Source organism: Engystomops pustulosus, chromosome 6 (genome assembly GCF_040894005.1).
Source record: "Engystomops pustulosus chromosome 6, aEngPut4.maternal, whole genome shotgun sequence".
Taxonomy (NCBI): Eukaryota; Metazoa; Chordata; class Amphibia; order Anura; family Leptodactylidae; genus Engystomops; species Engystomops pustulosus.
Window position 1 is genome coordinate 163,389,739 of NC_092416.1, and position 22,766 is coordinate 163,412,504.

Genomic DNA, 22,766 nt, shown 5'->3' on the forward strand with positions numbered 1-22,766 from the left:
GACTGTAAGCTCTTGTGTCACCCCCTCATCCTCATAGACTGTAAGCTCTTGTGTCACCCCCCTCATCCTCATAGACTGTAAGCTCCTGTGTCACCCCCCTCATCCTCATAGACTGTAAGCTCTTGTGTCACCTCCTCATCCTCATAGACTGTAAGCTCTTGTGTCACCCCCTCATCCTCATAGACTGTAAGCTCTTGTGTCACCTCCTCATCCTCATACACTGTAAGCTCTTGTGTCACCCCCTCATCCTCATAGACTGTAAGCTCTTGTGTCACCCCTCATCCACATAGACTGTAAGCTCTTGTGTCACCCCTCCATCCTCATAGACTGTAAGCTCTTGTGTCACCTCCTCATCCTCATAGACTGTAAGCTCTTGTGTCACCCCCTCATCCTCATAGACTGTAAGCTCTTGTGTCACCCCTCATCCACATAGACTGTAAGCTCTTGTGTCACCCCTCCATCCTCATAGACTGTAAGCTCTTGTGTCACCTCCTCATCCTCATACACTGTAAGCTCTTGTGTCACCTCCTCATCCTCATAGACTGTAAGCTCTTGTGTCACCCCCTCATCCTCATAGACTGTAAGCTCTTGTGTCACCCTCTCATCCTCATAGACTGTGAGCTCTTGTGTCACCCCCTCATCCTCATAGACTGTAAGCTCTTGTGTCACCCCCTCATCCTCATAGACTGTAAGCTCTTGTGAGCAGGACCCTCTCTCCTATTGTTCCATATGACTGTTTATACTCTGTGATGTAATATTATATTTGTGTAAGTCCCCTATGATTTGCATAGTGCTACAGAATATGATGGTGCTATATAAATAAAGATTATTATTATTATAACTATTATATAACCATCACAAAATTATAGATTTTTTTTCTGTGACTTCGGTAGATCACAGTACATGTTTTGTGCATCTTCCTTATGGCAAAATATAATGCAAAGAAATAATAATAGTAAAACGTAAACCAATTATTTCCACATCAGCAGAGACGGGCGACTATTACTCTGTTACACTGGGTTTGCAATCCACATGTTTTGTAAGCCTCCTGCGGAGTCTGCTGGACCCAAGAGAATTGTATGTGAAGCAAACCTGAGACGCGTGTTATGCCGAGCTCTATAGGTGGTGTGAATGTGTTTAGGAATAATATGGGGACCACTGGATGTTACTTATTGCTGTGTGATAGCGTCCTACATATGGAACTGTCAATCCAATACTCTGAGCACAAATATTATAGGTAGCACGCTGAGCCTCTTACTTCTGACCCCATTACCCAGCAAGGTAAAATCTCCCTCCTTGCAGAGGGCTGAGCTATACTTATTATAGTCACGCTGAGAATAAAGGTATCTTATGTTTTGGAGAAAATATATTAAATATTGCTTTGTCTTGGTAAACGTGACACCGTTTGACCCTGCGCTGCAAGAACAGTTTTGTTATATTTAGCTAATATTTATTTATTTTATTTATAAGTTCTAAAAAAAAAAATGTTTGATTGCAATCAGAAACTGGACTTTGGGGACAAATGTCATTATAAACACTACTTTAAAGACATTTTAGAATAAAGACAAGCAGGAGTTTAAAGAGGACCTGTCACCCATAAAAAAACACTAGGATCTCTGCTTACTAAAGGGGACCTACCACCACGATTCTACCTCTAAAGGTAGAACGGGTGGTAGGTGGATGAATGGGACGTAAGGATAGCCCTTTTTGGGCGAATCCTTACGTCCCGGCTATCCTTTTGTAAACTTTAATGAGTTTATATGCTAATTTATTTAAGCGGCTACTGGGGCGTGGAGTAGCCGGACATGAGGCTAGTAGTCGCGGCTACTCCACGCCCCAGTAGCCTCGTTCCTCCGCCTACCAGGTAATCTTCGGCGTGCAGCTCCTGGTAGCTGCACGCTCTTGTGCGAATATCCAGGCCTACGGGTGCGCGGCCGTAGCTCCGAGGCCGGCGCTACTGCGCATGCTCGCTCCTGGTAGCTGCGCTCCGAAGATTACCTGGTAGGCGGAGGAACGAGGCTACTGGGGCATGGAGTAGCCGCGACTAGTAGCCTCATGTCCAGCTACTCCACGCCCCAGTAGCCGCTTAAATAAATTAGCATATAAACTCATTAAAGTTTACAAAAGGATAGCCGGGACGTAAGGATTCGCCCAAAAAGGGCTATCCTTACGTCCCATTCATCCACCTACCACCCGTTCTACCTTTATAGATAGAATCGTGGTGGTAGGTCCCCTTAAAGATGAGATGAGCTGACGTTTTCTTTGCTGCCATTTTTCAGACTGTACGACCTTCTGATCACTTCTTATTCGAATTTCTATGTGTTGCGAATTGGTGAAAAAGTTGGATATTTGGGCGCTATTTTCTGTTGGTATAATTGTTTTAACAACTAAATAGATCAGGTATTTTGGGACACGGGTATACCTAACATTTATGTTTGTTTTTATTTCAATTCTAGTAAAGGTTGTTGATTTTACCCTTTTTTTTAAGTTTTTACTATTTTATTGGCCCCCTAGGGTATTTCAACCCAAGAGGGTCCGATCACTCATACCATATACTGCAACTAAATCTGTATTGAAGTATATGGTGATTTCCTGTTACTGCCTGCTTCTGGAAGATGGTATTGAGATATGGAATATGGCTTGGGAGTCTTTGGGAAACCTCTGCCTGTCATGACAATGGATCGGTCTACCTATTCTGGTAGACCAATAGAACAGAAGTGGAATAGATCCCTACTTTGTAATTGATAGGCTGCCTCGACTGTGTATGACATTAGTTGTTTTTCCTCTGTTTATTTTAACCAAAAACTATGAGTAAAAAGTAAAAGAAGAATAAAGTGGAAGGAAAATTGGTTTAATAGATATTAAAACTTTCCTCTTCCGAGTAATATATATATATTCAGTAATAGGGATAAAATTAAAGCAATGACTAAACATAATACCCAGTTATTATTCTCAGAGCCTGGAGACTGGCGATTATGCTAAGTGTCGCTATTCTGACTGTAATTCTGCATTGAAATATTTATGGCTTATATAGGATTTGTAGCACTGTATGAAAAATTATTTCTCCATGCAGTCCTAAATCACTCTGTCAATGTGTAGATGTAGGAGGAAGCACCGGTATCTGTACTCGTGTTGCACCCTGGTGCTCGGTGTCACTGGAGCACGTAATTTATGGCCATACATTTGTGCGGCTTTTGATGTTACGGTAGGTAACCCTTTAAAAGAGAGCATCTCCCAGGGAAAGGTATGTAGGTGATGGGATGGTAGCTATTTGTATTGTGCTTAAAGATGTGATGGCTCTATTTATTACAGGACTGGGTAGAGATTGCAGTACGTAGAATGAAAGGTAACAAAATAGAAGAGAATTGGGTCTAAAGAAGGTCTGTTCAGTCAATGTAAAATTAACTTGAGGATGGTGGCTTGTCGAGGGCACAGCTACCAATGTTAGGCTACATTCACACGATGTATGCCCGCTGTACCATAGTATGGGAGGCATACATCGGCGCCAAGGAGAGGATGAGTGCCGCTCACCCCCGCCCCCTCTCCATAGCAATATATGGCACAAAGCACCGTATTCCTGCGAAAGATAGACATATCTTATCTTTCTTCCGGCTACGGAATGGTAACACTCCCGTAGAGCGCTGTGTACCCATTGCTGAGAATGGGGGACGTATATACGTTGTTTATACGTCGGCCGTGTATAGGTCCCCCATATGTTAGTGTGAATGTAGCGTTAGGGTGGACATACTAGTTTAAGGAGTTTGTATCATGTTTGTATGGAGAAGGGAAGCTTTTTTCCCTTTTGAATGAGAATAGACAAGATTGATAGACCTGACCTTTAAAGGAAACCTACCATAAGGAATCCACCTATTAAGATCCGATGTTAGGTTCTTCCTAACATCTTAAACCTAATCTTACTCATATGTAAATTTTTGGCAGAGGATAGTAGGGTGTGTGGGAGCAAAGCCTACTCCACGCACCAGTAGGTCATCCTGGAAAACTTTGCATATTTTCCCAGAATCCCCCCCAGTGGCTATAAGACTACACCTACATGGTGGCCTTAATTGGCAATCTCTCCATAAGGAGAACTCTTACTTCCTGACACTAGTTGCAAGCTTCTCACTCAGCCAAACCAGTTCCCAACGTTGTACTGAGAAGACCCAATCAGGTCGAAACAGCGCTGTCTACAGTTGGGAATCTGTTCCTTGTGGAATAGATATACTGGATTGGTTTTAATCCCGCATCATGTCATAAGGCCTCTTGTAGCTCCTTACATGGTAGCTAAAAGAGGTGTGGTCTGCCTTATATCATCTTGGAAAACGTTGCATATTTTCCCAGTAGGTCCTGCTCAGTGCTAGCGGCAAAGCACATGCGAATATCCGTTTAGATCAGGTTAGGCAATAATAAAGCATTACAGAAAGATAGTTTAGAGCTTAGGACGTTAGGAGGAACCTACCGTCAGAGCTACCATAACAGGTAGAGTCCTGATGGGCAATTCTAACTATAGTATGTAGCCAATGGCATCGGAAGGCGAGAGTAAGTAAATAAGAAGAGTCATCATATTCCTTAAATTTTACTAGTTAGTGGATTAAATGCATCCTGGTCGGGAATCATTCTCCAAATATCTCAATTGTTGGTATCAAGGTTTTCAGATTGCTTTTGGAATGCTGCAGAATGAACAAGCAATATCTATCACTTTGAGGTTTTCATCCTCTTCTATACAAATCTGATACTTGTCCTCCTACAAACCATTGCTTTTTGTTGTTGTTGTTTTGACATGTGAATGGTGGTCATTAGGATGTTTTTGTGAGGACACTGCTTCCATAAGAGATGGACCACAAAGATAAGTACATGTTTATTTTTTTAAGAAGCCGCCTCCCGGTCACAACAATGGAAACAATGGTGCTCTATAAATAAATAATAATAATACTGGACATTACACATAGATGACACTGACCCGTAGGCTATTATCACCTCCTATCTGCACTGAACGTATCTAGAAAACTCTCCATAGACCTCAATGAGCCGTCTCCAGTTCATTACTGTATAATCCATGAGGATTCTGTTATATCAAAAAATGTTGTTAACAAAGCCAAGGCAAGATGGAGGATGGATCTCGTAATCATAGACAGAAAATGGCAGGAAAAAGAGATTTACAATAAAAAAGGAAAACAGATTAGAAAAAGATTGATGTGCTTCACGATCTGGTTTTAATAAGCAAAAAATATATAAATTACTGACACATAACCTTTAAGTTTGTCCAATGTCTTTGAGTTTCTTATGAAGTAAAAACTTGTTTCATTATTTAGGTGCTAAGATACATTCCAGACAGGGGAACAGGTTTATAGATCTTGGACGTGTACAAAAGTCTCTGAAGCCAACACGTTAACTTGTCTAAAGAAATTAACGACTTTACGATGAATTCATCATTCGGGATGACACACCATCCATCATGTCAGCATTAAATATCTTTCCCCTCTGTTAATCCTTGTGTGTTTCGCACTCACTACATGTTAAGGATACTTTTTCTGGATAATGTTGATAGATGATATACATATACATAAATTTTATATGTTGTATAATGTAGCATATTAACAAGTTAACCCCTTAACGACACACAAAGTAGTTTGATGGTATATGATGGTGTGGTTAGTAATGTATGGAGAAGGCTGAAGAGCTAAGCCCATTCTACAGGGCGGATGTCTGCTGTATTATACAGAAGACACCTGCTGTTAACTGCCATAATTGATGCCAGCAAGGTCAATGCTAGTTGCAGTTAAACTATTGGGTACGACTGTGGCACCTGTACAGCAGTAACCAATGGGCATGGCACATCGACGGATGCCATGACAGTTGAGAGCCTCTCAGCATCTCCTAGACCTGTTAATCTGTGACTTATATTACAGCCCTGAGGCAGACTCTGAAAAGCAGTATATTTACACGTACAGTGGGTATGGAAAGTATTCAGACACTTAACATTTTCATTCATTGTTTCATTGCAGCCATTTGGTAAGATTAAAAAAGTTCTTTTTTGAATGTACACTCTGTCCTCCATTTTGACAGAAAAAAACTAAAATTGTAGATATTTTTGCTAATTTGTTAAACAAGAAAAACATGGTCATAAGTATCCAGACCCTTTACTGTGACACTCGTATTTAAAGGAAATCTACCATTTTAAAATAGTCATTCTGACCCAAACATACCTTTACGTAGCGGTAGGTAAGCTGATGCTGGAAGTTGTCTTGTTTAGCCACAGAAATCAGGAGTTTTGTCCAAAAATGGATGTATGAAATATGCAAATGACACTTTGACGCTCCTGGGCTCCTTACACAGGGTTCTCGGTCATTAGCATAACTATGCATGCTCCTAGCGTGCTTCAAAGTTCTCCCCCCACACTCCATGTCTTGCTCCCAAGAGCCGGCGACGTCACCAAGCATTAGCATTCCTGTTTTTTTCTGTCAAGATAAGGAGCAGAGTGTACATTAATGAGCACAAAAAAATACTTTTTTCAATCTTACCAATTAGCTGCAATGAAAAATTTAAAGCGGTCTGAATACTTTCCGCACCCAGAATATAACTATGATTAGACTTTTTAGAATCTGAATATCCTAGGGGGGGCTCAAAAAAAAAAGTCCTAGAAAAAAATTAGTGGGCCTTGTTAAAAAAATATACATATCTAAAGTAATTTCTAAACATGTTAGACATGTCCACGTCCCAAAATGCCAGGTCTATTAAAATATACAGTACTGATACTTATCCTACGGTAGGGAAAATACCTTAGTTCGCAATTTTTTTCATATAAAGGCAATAAAACAGCAGCACTGCAATGTGTATTTCATTGCCAAGAAATGTACAGAATCATAAAACACGGATGCACATTTCGTTCCCCAAACCCCTCACACTGACCTTGTGTATCACGGGGATTATTACATGATAATAATTCCTTTATCTATATAGCGCACACAGATTCCGCAGCGCTGCACAGAACTTGCCACATCAGTCCCTGTCCCCAATGTACATATATGAGGAAAGAAAATATGGTATTAAATCCATAGTATCGCGTCCTGATTATATTTCCTCCAGTAGTTCTTGACCAAATGTGCACATACAGCAGGGAATTAGGCCTACTCCTCCTCACAGAACCTCTCCAGAATCTTTCAGCCCTCAGGCTATCACAGGGCAACATTAAGTTTTTGCTCCCTCTAAAGTTTTTTAATTGCGTCCAGGTCTGAACCTTCAAATGCCTCTCACTCCTTCGTTGCCCCGGCTGTGTGTTTCAGATCACTGTCGTGCTGAAAGATCCAGCTATAACTCATCTTCAAAGCTCTTACTGAAGGAAGGAGGTTATAGGCAAAAATCTTGGCCACATCCATCCTCCACTGAATACAATGCAGTCATCCTGTCCCATTTGCAGAAAAGCAACTTATAAATATGATGTATCCACCTCCATACTGTATGGTTGGGACAGTGTTTTGGGGTTGTACTCATCCTTCTTCTTCCTCCACACAGGGAGAATGAAGTAAATACCAAAAGTTGTATTTTGGTTACCACATGACCTTCTCCCATTTTTCCTCTGGATCATCCAAATGGTCATAAGTGAACTTAAAATGGACAGGGGGACGTTGCAAGCCCTAAATGATTTTAATCCAGTACTGCATAGTGAGTTACTAACAGTCTCAATCTTTGGGAATGTGGTCCTGAGCTTTCTCCAGGTCATTGACTAGGTCCTCCCAGTTAGTTCTGGGGTTATTCCTAACCTATCTCATCCTGAGTCGGAATGTTTATTCCATTTTCTAACTATTGCGCCTTCTCACCAAGCTGCTTGCCTATTGTCCTGTCACCCTTACAAGCCTTGTGCTGGTCTACAATTTTGTCCCCGGTTTGCTTAGACAGCTCTTTGGTCTTGGTCATGGTGGAGAGGTTAGAGTATGATAGATGGAGTGTGGGGACAAGTGTCTTTTATACAGGTAACAAGATCAAACAGATGCAATTAATACAGGTAATTAGTGCAGAATAGGAGGAGCTATCGGTAATGAGTGCAGTGTAGGAGGAGCTACAAGTAATGAGTGCAGAGTAGGAGGAAATTCTTAAAGAAAATCTAACAGGTCTGAGTGAGACATTGCGGAAGATGTATTAATGTGTTGGTCTAGATAGTTCTCTGCTGCTCCAGATTATAGGTGATATACTGGTGCGGTATGAGACTGGTGAGTTGTTTCTTGGCACCTCCTATGAGTCCTATTAATTGGTCTAGTTTGATGAAACACCATATTGAATTTTCTGGCGCATGGACTGAATTGTGACTGTGCTCATGTTCTGTCTGATCACGCCCCTAGTTAATGAGGACACTCTTATTTTTCGGCCAAGTCAGAAAACTTCCTTTAATAAATGTGGTGCACGGCATTGCAGGTGGAAATTACTCAGGTTTGATCGATAGACAGATTGATACATCTTAGAATTTTTACTGCTGTTGTTGGGTGATCAAATACGTATTTTATGCAATAAAATACACATTTATTATTTAAATATCACAAAGTGATTTTCTAGATTATTTTCTATATTCTGTCTCACAGTTGAAGTGACTTTGGGGCACATTTACTTAGCCGGCCGCTGGAGTTCACCGAAAGTGCTTTGTGTGTGCGGTGATTCACTAAGATCATGCGCCCGATATCCTGCAATTGTGTCACATGGAAGCCAGCGCAGCTGCTCCACAAAAAGGGTCGCGTGCGCCAAAATCCCAGCGCAGACACTTGCTAATTACCTGTCCAAGCCGTGCAATCCCAGTAAAAGTGAGAAAACTCAGTAAAAAGGCAAATCCAAGCCGTGCAATCCCAGTCCGATGAAAGTGATCAGTGCTACTCTTAGTAAATGACCCCATTGTATCAAATAGGTGTAATACGTAAAACAAAGCTAAATATATGTATTATCTCAGTGATTGGACTGGCGCAAAGAAGAAAGGCGATGTGTCATTTGTGTCAGAGTGAAAGCCGTAACAACAAAGCCTGCAAGAAAATGGCTTGGCTGATTTTTTTTTTTCTCACTTGGAAGTACAATTTGTCCTGTGGATAACAAGCCCTCACATGGCACTTAAAAAGGAAAAAAATGAAAGTTATGGTTTCCAGGATGTGGGATGATTTTTTAACAACCGGCCTGGGAACTAGCTAGATCCCACCACTATATGGGGCGTCCTGATGTCTAGGTTGCATTATGGGTAAATCTATCCATGTGTATCATCACATTTCACCCAACATACTATATCACTATTATTTTCTTAGCTGTGCAGGGCATTTGTAAATTCATAGTATTTGTGTAACTGATTAAAATGGCGCACAAAACCTACAAGAGTCTGCAGTTCTCTCTCACATCAGTGTGTAATGGACTGTATGACATATTCATGTTCTACCCAGAGCTTTTATATAGAGATCCTGTAATTTTCTTTAGGACCCGTGACTGAATTCCCACTAGTTCCTAATTTCATGCATTATATTATCCTCACATACTTACCACGCAGTAATAATCTCTCTACACACGGCAAATAGTCCTGCAAATTACTCCCAAATGCATGTTTTTTCTTCAAATCCTATAGGTATTTTAATTGAAGCCTGATGTAAAATGCTTGAAAGCGAAGCCGTCCTCATGACTTCTGAATAGTTTCCAGAGGTCACTTGTACCTGGTAACATGTCCTACCCCCCGCTTGTGAAAATCTCTCCTACACAAGCTATAAATACATATAATGCTGGATTTATTCATGATGATTGGAGGGATTTTTAATATTCCCATTTATTATATAGTGTAATAACCCCTTTTCTGATATTTGATACGCCCAGATTTCAGACATGATGGAAGGTCACTATAGGTAGTCTTTATTCTCTCTCTGTGCTTTGTAGATATGACCAATGTGATCATCTCCAGCACATCATGACAGCAATAAGCCCACGGTGCCATAAATTGAAGCTTTATTCTGCTGACAGCTCCTGCAAAGTAACTGTGGAGAGTAGAGGTCACCAGCTGCTCCGTAGGCTCCTGGTCATTATTTCCCAGGTCAGGAGAATACTTGTACCGGAGGGGGGTCGATCACAATCACAGGTATCTAAATCCACTTGGACATGTACTCACAATGTGTCAGTGACCCCTATATATAATGCCGCCACACTGTACACTGGAGTCCTGACATAGACCTGTGTAGCTTCACACAGAGCACAGGGCAGGTGAGTGGTGCACAGCAGAGCTGGATGGATTCCATATGGCGCCATCATGTTCTCATCTGGAAATAATCCTGATGTAACCATGGGGCAGCACAGTCGCTCACTGGTTAATACCGTTGTCTTGCAACCGTCCTGGGGTGAAATGCAGTGAAGAATAACAACTAAGGGAGTATGGGAACTCAAATAGGATTACTTAACAACTTGCTGATGAGTGTGTTTTAGGGGTTGTTGCCATTTTTAAGTCATTGGGTTTTATTTATTTCTCTTAATATTACTACATGAAAATATGTTTTATTCCTGGAACAAGTCATAGACCCACGTTTATCAAAAACAGTGCAGTCTGTATTATGTGCAGTTTGCCTGTGGAGTGTGCAGGGGTGCCAGATTCATGAATATTTGTGCATGGTCATCATTAATCTGGCGCCCCCTGCACTGCTCCAGCAGAATGTATCATTTTTTTTATGGTGCACTCAGTTTGATGCTGCAGAATTGTGATGAACGTTCCAACTAAGCAGCCCTTTTGGAGCACATTTTTTCTGTCTTGTTGGACGCACAGCAGCCGTGACACAAAACTGGAGCAGACGCTTTATAAGTACATGTACAAGCAGTTTGCATGTTCTTTCTAGTGCAAAATCAGACAGGAAACTGGCGCAAACACTTTAATATATGTGGGCCAATGTGTTTTTTTCCTCTCCTGCTTCTGAATGTCATATTTTTTTATTATTCTGTTTACAACTATGAATGACGGATCCTTAGTGGCACCAAGAAACATTTTGTGATGCTAATGCAACATCCCTGCCAATGTAAAGGCAAGGGGGTAGTTGCGAATAGGGCCCTCTCTCTGTCTTTCCCCAGCAGGTGAGTCTGCGGAACTCACCTAAGGAATAGTGCAGTAAGTCTAAGGTAATTAGCAGCTGTAGATTCTGCCTGAACAGGCAATGGTTAATTGGGTGTGAGTTTCCACCAATTGTGTTTCACCATGTACACTGGAGTGTGATTGGAGAGTTATCTATCACCTGACTAGGTTAATAGAAACCCCTGAACAGGGAGGAGTCTCAAGTCTTACCACAGAGGTCTCTTTCAAGCAAGTTCTCTTAGGTCCTAGCTCTCTCTAGAGAGCAGATCATCTTGCCAGCATACAGAGTGAAGAGAGAGACAGTGTCAGTCTACTATGAGTGCTGACACTTAGCTAATCCCTGGACAAGAGTCAGAAGACTCAAAGCTGCAGCTTCCACAACTGGATACAGCTCCATCCCAGCCTGCATCTACTATCAAGCTGGTGAACCATTCCTGAGGACCACTCTCCATGACCACTGCAGTACCAGTTATGCTGTGAGATTGTTTGAGGCCTGTTTCCTGCTGTTGTTCAATAAAGAACCATGAGTTATTTTTCACAATGTTGCCTCCTTCTGATCCCTGGATACGGCTGTCACCACCACAGGCTCTCCATCCATTACCCAGGGACTAATTCTACAGATACCTAGAGGTTGCCCCAGGAAGAACCAGTACATCAACCTCTCCCTCCATATTTCTTGCACACACCACCTTCTGGAGACCTGCCAGGGTGTAGGACAGCCCTTAGGTCCCCATACCAAGCACTGTGACATCAGGGTGCCCAAGGCCGCAATAGCCAGCCACTCCGGTATTCTGGGCCCCGGCTGCCTCCAGGCCCCAAGAAAAGGCTAGGCCCCGGTGGGGGATGTTGCACTAACATGATAAAGATAATTTTTCTGCTCAATAAACTTTTATTGAAATTAGCAAATTACAAGGTTCAAAATAACATCGGTGAATCATGTGCAAATTACATCAGCATGCATATCTTAGTGTATATAAGACAAATGTCATACATCTAATGGTACAACTAAGAAGAATATGAATAGCCGCTTCATGTAAAAAAGAAAAAATAGTATTAGTGCCGTAATAGAGGCCATCTCTATATGAAGATGCATACGAAAGATGTTGTGGTGCAGATTCCCACAAGGAAGAGGGGGTAAAACTGTGGTGCACATGAGGTAGTAAGAACAGAACCACTCCCTCCACACAGGTCAGCACAGGAGGTGAAGTGACGGCACTCAGGGAAGTGCTACAGCTGGTGGAAGGTAAAAGGGCAAATATCTATACTCAAGGTATAGTTCTGGGGTCTTAACACGACTATGAACCCATATGGAAGGCTAGAGATTTCCTCATCTCTGCAGGGACCCCCTTTAAGCATGGCACGCTGGTTAAAGAGCTCATGGATGCTCTCTTCCTTCCACAAGAGGCGGGGATAATAAAAGTAAAAGCACACATGGCCCGAGGGTCATCAGAAGTGAAGGGAGTGTGGAGAAAAGCTGGAGCCCAGATGCCGATGGGACCTGGATGCTTTGAGAGAGGGTGTGCCTGCCCAGAGCCCTGCACCCGACAGCAAGTCAAGTAGCCCACGGACACACACAGACACATCCGAAATGGCCATGCTAGTGTTCATAAACCGCAAGTGGTTTGCCCGGGCGTTACTACCCCTGTCACTAGGCTAATGAAAGCCTTTATAGTCTGCCCGCCACAGCCTGGGTAAGAGACCCCACAGAAGGTGACACCCAACCCGCTGTATCCCTTCCAGAGACTGTAGATGGATTTTATCCAGCTACCAAAAAGTGGTACGTAGGAATACGTGCTTGTGTGCATTGATCTCTTTCCAGGGTGGCCAGAAGCTTTTTCCATGACCCAGGCTACTGCCAGAGCTGCAGCCAAGAAGTTGGTGAGTGAGATTTTAGACTCCCAGAGACCATAGGGTCAGGTCGCAGAATCCATTTCACTGGACAGGTAAAGACTCAAACCTTGTCCCTTCTGGGTGTAGAACAGGCCCTGCCCACCCCTTACCTTTTCCAAGTTAGTGGTGGGATTGAGAGACAAAACGGCACTCTTAAGTTAGAGATCCGGAAGGCCATAAAAAAAAAGGGAAACCATGGGCCGAGTGCCTTCCTGCTGCCCACTATTCAGTTAGGACCACCCTTAACAGAAAGATGGGATTGCCCCCTTTGAAGTACTTTTTGGCTGTATACCCAGACTAGGCCCCTACTTCCCACAGACCCTATAGCTGATGGCAGAGACCTCAGGATGCATAACCTGAAGCCTGGAGGCTACTTGGTGGTAAAGAGACACACCAGAGAGAGAGTCTGGAGCCTTGCTACGACAGTCCTTTCCAAGTCCTGCTGACCAGTGCCACGTCTATGAAGCTACTTTCTATTGCAAACTTACTTATTCTTCTTGCTAGCTGGTCTCTTCTGACTGACTGTATGCTCAAGGACACCCCAACCATGACTATCACTGTATCTATAGGGCTGACCAGAATGCCCCCAGGGTAGGAGACTTTACCTACGGATGGTGCAACAAGACAATGACCTTCTTTAACATTGACAGCACAGGTAATCCTGTATTAGCAGTGTCTGATGTGTACAGGATTTGTGGGGATACAAGAGTCAGGTCGAGCCTGCCTAGAGACTGGGAGGGGGAATGTGCTGTGATAAAACTTGTGCATTCCTTCCTCGTGATCCCCAAGGATGTTTGATCGGACACATAAAGTAAAGGTAGAGAATCCCAAAGGATTCTGAAGGTCTGAGAGAGAACTGCCTAGATGACAACGTTTATATAGATACAGTGGGAGCACCAAGGGGGGTCCCAGTTGAGTACAAGCCCACAATTAGATATGGGCAGGTCTAGAGTCCATTATTCCCCAGATAGCTTTGAGCAAAGATATTGATTGGGCTAACTGTTTTTATTGTAATCAACAGAGATTTGTGAATTATATCTGAGATGCTTTCCAGGACCGCATGGCTCTGGACATCACCCTTGCTGAGAAGGGAGGAGTCTGTAAGATGGTGGGAGTGGCTTATTGCATGTGCATCCCGGATGACATCGCCCCCTATGGATCCATTAAAAAAATTAAAGGACTGTGTGAGGAAGGAAGGAAGGACCTTGAAAAAATTGAAGGACTGTATAGGGAACTCAAGAGAAACTCTGGAGTGGACACTTTGTCCTTTACTTTGTGGTTGGGAGATTGGAAGGGTTTCCTTTAAGTGGGAGTGATATTGGGGATTGTGATTTTGCTCTTGTCACTCAGTGCGTGTTGTGTGGCCCTCCTTATCAAGTCCACCATGTCCTAGATGGCCGCCCAGGCAGTAAGAACCACGACAGGAGAAGTGCCCGGAGTGGAGGATGATGCTGCCTGTTGGAGAACCAGTCTGTGTACAAACCTATAAACGTGATTGAGTGTGCAGACATTTAACCCTATAGCGACTAGCCTCTGGGGCATCTGGTGAAGCCATAAAAGTCCAGCAGGTGAGGGTTTAGCCCACCTGTAGGTACCTGGAGTTTGAGGAGGTTGCTTTAAGAGGTTGTGGGTCAGCAGTCTCAAACAAGAGGGGAATTGTTAGTGATATATTCCTCTACAGCGGCCATCTTGGAGCAAGAGAACCAAAAAGCTTCCATTTTAAGTATTAGCCTGGGGTCATGCCGGGGGTCAAGCACTGTCCTGCTAAGGTCATGATTCAAACTTCATTTTTATGTAACCTGTTTGCTCGCCTGCCAGCTAATTCCCTTAACATTTAATGAGAAGCCAGTCTGTCCTTCACTATTGTTATATATTTTGGCTCTAGCACATGCTTATCTGCTGTTTTGACTTGCCTCAGTCTTCTTCTCAGGGAAATCAGTATAAACAAGGTCCCTGAGAACCGAGCACAATTTATTAACCTTTTGTTAGAAAGTATTAGAGGGGTGGTTGTAGTACATTTATACCTTGAGAAAGACCAGTGGGTTGAAACGCGCTTTGGGGGCTAATAACGCCAGGTAATATGTTCCACATGGCTATCTTCTTGCAATAGATTGACTACTAATTGATGTAATATTGCTATATACTGTTACTTGACCATCCCAGCTTATTTTTGTTTACACTTGCAAGTCGATGTTTACATGCATTTTGCACTTTATGGACAGTTTATGGTGTAACGCTTATGATGATATGTCTGTTTACTGAACTACCTGTTCCCTGTGGACTCACCTCCTGTGCGGTTTCACTTTTATATCTCACCTGCAATACTTTTTTACTTGTATTTTAACTTGTGAATTCAATAAAGGTTATTCTTTTACATCACGACTATAGTGTATGTCGCTCCCTCTGTTTAGGTGGATAGGTTCATACATTTATACTAAGCCTATAGCATCTAAGAATCTTATCTCCTTTTTCACGCCCTCTGCAAGCTTTTTTCTGTTTTGAAATACATGACTGTGGTTTTGAAATAAACAGTGTGATCTGAGTGCAGCTGAAGACCGTGTCTGTGTCTTGGGTTTGTTCTCTCCTCCTGGTACCGGGAGCCATGAAAGAGTTAATTTGAAAGTCACCTTGCAATAGGGGGTTTGAGCCCCAGATAAAAATCTCTAACATTGACATTGTGACATTTTACTTTGTAAACTTGTGGCAACTTATTCTCCATTTTTTTGGAAACCAAACAAGCTATAGCTTTAGGCATGGATGAAACCTAGTCTTGAGTTTGTGAGATCAAGAGAAGGTTGAATTATTCAATGAGAAATTCACCCCTATCCTAAATCACCTGGTCTTCTAGTTGGGACTATGTGAACTCTTCCCACTATGCAGCCCCTTTTCTTTCCCTCTAGGTCCCATTGCTATAGCTGGCCCACTTGCCCAGGACTACCCACCACTTTATAATTGTTTTGAGCTTGTTTCTTATTTGGTTGTGTGCTGATTTTTCCTATGGACTCCTCTGACCCTTGAGCATAACCTGATTCGGAGGTATTACGTGTCTTTAGGTACTTTATTCCCCATTTACCGCTGCATTCATTGGGGCACATTTATTTACCTCATCACAAAAAGTTCACAGAAAGAATCAGTCCGATCGCCCCACGGCATGCCCCCCAAACTTTGTTGCATGGAAGCCGGCGCAGCTACGCCAATATTCGATTGCCATTTTCGCTTTGAAGACAGGGCACAGTCCAAAAAAATTGGGTCCCAAAGCCTAAGCAAATGTGCCCCATTGTCTTCTTTGGTGCTCAACTGCACCACCTGTTTTCCCTTTGAACTATAAAAAATAGTTTACTTAGTCAAAAATGTTAACATTTAACAGACCTGTGTTATCTCATAGCTAAAACATGGACTGAAAGACATAAAAATGAGATTTGAAAAGTAAACAGTGCGGTCCGGAAATCCATATTTGGCCACAGGTTCAGGTAACATTTTTCTGACAAATATCCAGACTTACATAACTTGGTAATGTTTGGAGCTTTAGTAGATAAAACATATACCTGACAAATCCCCCTGCCAGCTACATGATGTTGTTCTCGTTATCCTACTCCAAGTCTACATAACTTTTCCAGTTTCAATTAACTATACTTCATGTAGGGAACAAATAGCAGATGTTTCTTGTTCATAGTTGGTGAAAGCAACTAAATGTAAACTGCTCTATCGTCAAAGACAATGTAGAAAAGTGGTCACGTCTAAGTGGTGATGCCAGCTGTACAGCATTACTGGACTCTCAGTTAATTAGAAATAGTGCAGAGCAGATGACAACTAGTATCTGGGTGGTGTTTCTCATAGATGTTTTAGTTTGTGTTAAAAAAAGCATTAAAAATTAAATAAAAATCTATATTTTTCACCACTGGTAATTTGTGGCGTGCACGTGTGTGACATCACACAGAGTAATCAGAGCTGTGTGATATAATGGGGCAGATTTACTTACCCGGTCCATTCGCGATCCAACGGCGCGTTCTCTGCGGTGGATTCGGGTCCGGCCGGGGTTTATTAAGGTCGTTCCTCCGCCGTCCACCAGGTGGTGCTGCTGCGCTGAAAAACATCGGAACGCACTGGAGTTCACCGGCTCGGGCTGAGTGAAGGTAAGTGCAAGCTCCGCGGCGGTTTTTCCGAATCCGTCGGGTTTCCGTTCGGCCACGCCCCCCCAATTTCCGTCGCGTGCATGCCAGCGCCGATGCGCCACAATACGATCGTGTGCGCCAAAATCCCGGGGCAATTTAGGGGAAATCGGTGCAAATCGGAAATATTCGGGTAACACATCGGGAAAATGCAAATCGGGCCCTTAGTAAATGACCCCCAATGGGTCCAATTTATCAAGTGTCCGAAAGTCAGAATATTTCTAATTGCCCATGGCAACCAATCACAGCTCAGCTTTCATTTTACCAGTGCTCATGAATATTTTAAAGGGGAGCTGTTATTGGTTGCAATGGGCAACTATAAATATTCTGACTTTCAGACACTTGATAAATCTGCCCCAATGAGTCTGTGGTCACCTGACCGGGGATATACATGCCACCAAGCTTTTGGCAGATAGAAAAAGGGACAAAAACAACGTTGTGCCATAGATCATACCCATTGCCTTACCCTCATGCATAGTGTACTATTAACCTTATTGTCTCTCCACAGTCTAATGCCCCCTTATTATGGCCAACTGTCCTATGGATCCAAATAATACACCCTATTCCTTTTACCCCCCTTGCTGAGGCCCCACAAACATATATTGCTCTAGCTGTCTGTACTCCAGCCCACTCCTCCTCATATTGTGGCCTCCTATCCTCAACCCACCTCATATTGTAGCCTCCTGTCCTCCACCTCCCTTATATTGTGGCCTTCTGTCCTTCACCCTCTTCATACTGTGGCCCCCTGTCCCCCATCTCCCTCATATAATGGCCTCCTGTCCTCCATCCCCCCTCATATTGTTGCCTCCTGTCCTCCATCCCCCCTCATCTTGTGGCCTCCTGTCCTCCATCCCCCCTCATCTTGTGGCCTCCTGTCCTCCATTCCCCTCATATTGTGGCCTCCTGTCCTCCATCCCCCCTCATATTGTGGCCTCCTGTCCTCCATTCCCCTCATGTTGTGGCCTCCTGTCCTCCACCACGCTCATATTAAAACCCCTTTTCCTCCATCCTATTTATAATGTTGTTACCTGTCCTCTATCCCCAGTATATTTTGGCCTCCTGTCCTCTGTCCATTTTATATTTTGGGTCGCAATCCTCCATCCCTTTTTATATTGTGACCTCTTCTCCTATAACGGTCAATAATCCATCAGTATTGCTAAAGCCAAAAACAAACAGGAGTTGATCCAGAATAGAGATGAGCAGCAAATGGGATAGTTGCATGTCCTCTGTAATCTGTATCCACTCCTGCTTTTGGCAATCAATCCTGAAGCTTTTCATCCTTCTGGCAGATGAAATGAAGGGGAAAACCAAACAGTGGCACCGTCATAGAGTGGTGGAGGGTGAAAACAGCATAATGGAAATCACAGGGTGTTCCAGGGAGACATCGGTCAGTTGGCAGCAGCATGAGTAGCACAATGATAAGAGTGTGGAGGTGGCGGCAGCAGAAGCATACAGGTGGCAGCAACATGGAAAGCCACAGAGTGGCACAATGATATAGTGCGGAGGTGGCATCACTAGCAGCAGGAGCCCACAGGGTGGCACAATGATAGAGTCTGGAGGTGGCGGCAGCAGGAGCCCATATTGCCAACAGCAGAGGAGGCCACGTTGTGGCACAATGACAAAGTTTTAAATGAATTAGAACTTGAAATTTTCCATTTAAATTTGAAGATTAGAGACGCCACATCCATGATACATTACAGTTTTCCTGAAAATATCAGGTCTTTGACAAAGAAGAACTCCAAAGGTGGCACCAGCAACAGCAGCAACATGAGGTCAGAGGTGTGGAGGTGGCTGCAACATGGTAGGCCACAGAGTGGCACAATGATATAGTGTGAAGGTGGCATCAGTAGCGGCAGCAGCAGGAACCCGCAGGGTGGCACAATGATATCGTGTGTTGGTGGCATCAGTAGCAGCAGCAGCAAGAGCCCACAGGGTGGCAAAATGATATAGTGTGGAGGTGGCGTCAGCAGCAGCAGCAGGAGCCCACAGAGTGGTACAATGATATACTGTGAAGGTGGCATCAGAAGAAGCAGCAACAGGAGCCCTCAGGGTGGCACAATGATATAGTGTGTAGGTGGTATCAGTAGCAGCAGGAGCCTGTAGAGTGGCACAATGATTTAGTGTGAAGGTGGCAATAGAAGCAGCAGGAGCCCGCAGGGTGGCACAATGATATAGTGTGAAGGTGGCATCAGTAGCAGCAACAGCAGGAGCCAGCAGAGTGGCACAATGATATAGTGTGAAGGTGGCATCAGTAGCAGCAGCAGCCCGCAGGGTGGCACAATGATATAGTTTGAAGGTGGCATCAGTAGCAGCAGCAGCCCGCAGGGTGGCACAATGATATAGTTTGAAGGTGGCATCAGTAGCAGCAGCAGCCTGCAGAGTGGCACCATGATATAGTGTGAAGGTGGCATCAGTAGCAGCAGCAGCAGGAGCCTGCAGAGTGGCACAATGATATAGTGTGAAGGTGGCATCAGTAGCAGCAGCAGGAGCCTGCAGATTGGCACAATGATAAAGTGTGGGGGTGGCATCTGCAGCAGAGAGGAGCCTGCAGAGTGGCACCATGATATAGTGTGGAGGTGGAAGACAATTCCAGTCCCTGGTAAAGATGGTAGGAGGCAGATGGTGCAACTGGCAGCAGATGTGTGGCATCAGGCGGGTGGCAGCATCAGAATAGTGGCTGAGGCAGGTAGTTAGAACCCCGACTCATTTCTCAATGTTAGGAGGAGGCGTCATGGCTGATCTAATCTCATGCATTAGGCATTGGTGAGTTGAAATCCTGGCCGATCCAAGTCTGATTCATCTTGACAGAGGTCAGCCTTTCCACAATACGGGTGGACAAGCGGGTTCTCTTTGGGGTAACGATGGCCCCACCGCACTGAACACCCACCCTGATGCCACACTACTGGCCAGGCAGGACAGCTTCTCTACTGCAAACTCCGCAAGTAGCGGCCACGCATCAAGTTTGGCTGCCCAGTAGTCCATGGGATCCTCTACCTGAGGTGGTAAAGTGCTGTCCAAGTAAGTCACCACCTGCTGGTGCAGGATCTGCTCCATGTCCTGCTGCTCTGGTGGCGGATACCCTCCTCACTAGGCGGGTGAAGGAAGATCAATATGGAATCCAGACTTAAGCTACTGCTGATGGAGCTGCTACTGCTCCTACACCATGCATCATCAAAAAATCATTAATGGCTTTTCTCTGTTCATACAGGCGGTCTAACATATGGAGGCTGGAATTCCAACGGGTGGAAACATCGCATATCAGACTATGTTGGGGTAGACCGTTCTGATGCTGCAACTCGAGGAGGGTGTGCTTGGTTTTTTAAGAATGGCTGAAGTGTGTGCACAGTGTCCTGGGCATTTTTAGAATGTCTTGCAGATGGGTGGAAGACTTCAGGAACTTGTTGACTACCAGATTGAACAGGTGCACCATGCATGGCTCATGGACCATCCCTCCTCGGTGCAGCGCGGACACCATGTTCCTCCCATTGTCTGTCAGCATGGTTCCGATTTTTAGTTGTCGCGCAGAAAGCCACACATTGATTTCTTGTTGAATGATGCGGAGCAGTTCCTCCCCTGTGTGACTTTGTTCGCCCAGGGAACCCAGGTGTAGAACTGCGTGACACCGCTGTGCCCTGCACATGTGGTATGATGGAGCAGCACTTGTGGAGGCTGAGGTGGTGGTGGAGAAGGAGGAGGTGGACACTGGCACAGGAGCAGCAATTTGACAACGTGGAGGAGAAAACGCCGTCTCTTGTGGAAGTTGTTGGTGTGGCTGGGCGGGAAGCACATTCACCCAGTGGGCTGTAAAGGACATGTACAAGCCCTGGCCATAGTTATAGCTCCACACGTCCACGCTGCTGTGCACCTTGGAAGAAACTGATAAGCTTAAGGACTGGCCCACCTTCTGTTGTACATATTGGTGAAGGGCTGGCACAGCCTTTTTGGAAAAAAAAATTGCGGCTTGGAGCTCTCCACCTCGGTTCGGCACAAGCCATTAGTTCTCTGAAGGGTGCAGAATCCACAACTTGGAAAGGAAGGGACTGCAGTACCAACAACTTCGACAAGAGCACGGTCAGCTTCTGCACCTTAGGATGGCTTGACGCATTGAGTTGTCTCTTTGTAATCGCGTCGCTCAACGACTGCTGGCGCCATGCGTAGCGAGGAGCAGGAGCGTCTGGACCGGGACATGATGTCAAAGACAAACCGCTTCCTTCGGCAGATGTGCTGAAGCCTTGACTTGCTGAAACAGCATGTGCGCCACTAGCTGCTGCTGCTGCTGTTGCTGCGCCTGCAGGATGGACCACATCTGACACCCGTTTCTCCCAGGCCATTGGATGGTGACGCTGCATGTGATGGAGCATGGCCGTGGTGCCAAGGTTAGCTCCCTGGCCACGCCTCACTTTCTGCCCACAGATACGACATATACCCACGCTCGGCTCCTCTGGTGTCTTTACAAAACACTGCCAAACCGCCGAGGTGGTAATTTACCCGCCAACATTCTGCACTGAGCGACTACTACCACTGCTGCCTTGCTGAGCCCCTGTGCCACTGCTTACTTGGACTTGCGAGTCGGGATTTGTACCCCGCGGACGTTTGGCTACAGTCCTCACACTGCTGCCACCCTGCTGACTCATGTAGCAGTAGCAACTTACTGCCTGCACCGCTGCCTGACGCGCAAGCTGACACTCTCTTCGCCTGACGATGATGAATCCCCTGTTACACCGAGCTCCCAAGTGCGATCAGCTACATTATCATCAATTTGCGTTTCCACCTAGTAGCTCTCTGGCTGTGGGAAACGAACAGGAAAGAGGCTGGTTTAGGACAGGTGAGGGCCGCTGACCTGCTCCTGGGCCATGCCAACTAATTGTTGTATCTGAGGAACCCACAGACTCTTGGCTGGGGTTGTCAGATGTTATATTTGAGGAATTGGATGACCTTTGGGTTGTTGATCAACACACTGCCGCTAGATGACAATGGCAGTTCTGGCCTCACAGAGTCACGCGACGTTCCCTTACTGTGCATCAACCTCGGCCTGCTCCACCTGTCACCTTTCTGTCTGACATAATGGCTTATAAACTACGTTGATTTCACACGTAAATCTGGCTGTAAGCTATAGCCCCAAAAAGGTATGGCAATGTGTGTTATAATGATACCCCACAACTGAAAGTATAATTTCAGCGAAAATCACTGTATAAACTATGTGGATTTGACATGTAAATCTGGCTGTGAACTATAGCCCCAAAAAGGTATGGCAATCTGCATTATACAGATACCCCACAACTGACAGTGTAATTTCAGCGAAAATCACTGTATAAACTACGTGGATTTGACACGTAAATCTGGCTGTAAACTATAGCCCCAAAAAGGTATGGCAATGTGGGTTATACAGATACCCCACAACTGACATTGTAATTTCAGTGAAAATCACTGTATAAACTATGTGGATTTGAAATGTAAATCTGGCTGTGAACTATAGCCCCAAAAAGGTATGGCAATGTGCATTATAATAGCCTATCTCTAGTTGTGACCTTCTGCTTTGCTACCTGCTCTAATCCCGTGTTGCTTGTCCTGACTTCCTGCCTTTCCCCGACTAAGTTTCTGCTCTACGACTCCATACTTCACAAGCAAAGTCTCGCCTGTGGAGCGAC

General features: G+C 44.5%; 1 protein-coding gene across 1 annotated transcript in view; it reads right to left on the bottom strand.

Moving 5' to 3' along the window:
- Nucleotides 1-22,766, bottom strand: part of LOC140064881 (agouti-signaling protein-like) — a 102,151-nt gene that overhangs the window by 75,789 nt on the left and 3,596 nt on the right. The window contains exon 2 of the mRNA XM_072112182.1: nt 6,204-6,455. Within this exon, the coding sequence (XP_071968283.1) occupies nt 6,204-6,455 (252 nt within the window). The remainder of the gene's footprint in view (nt 1-6,203; nt 6,456-22,766) is intronic.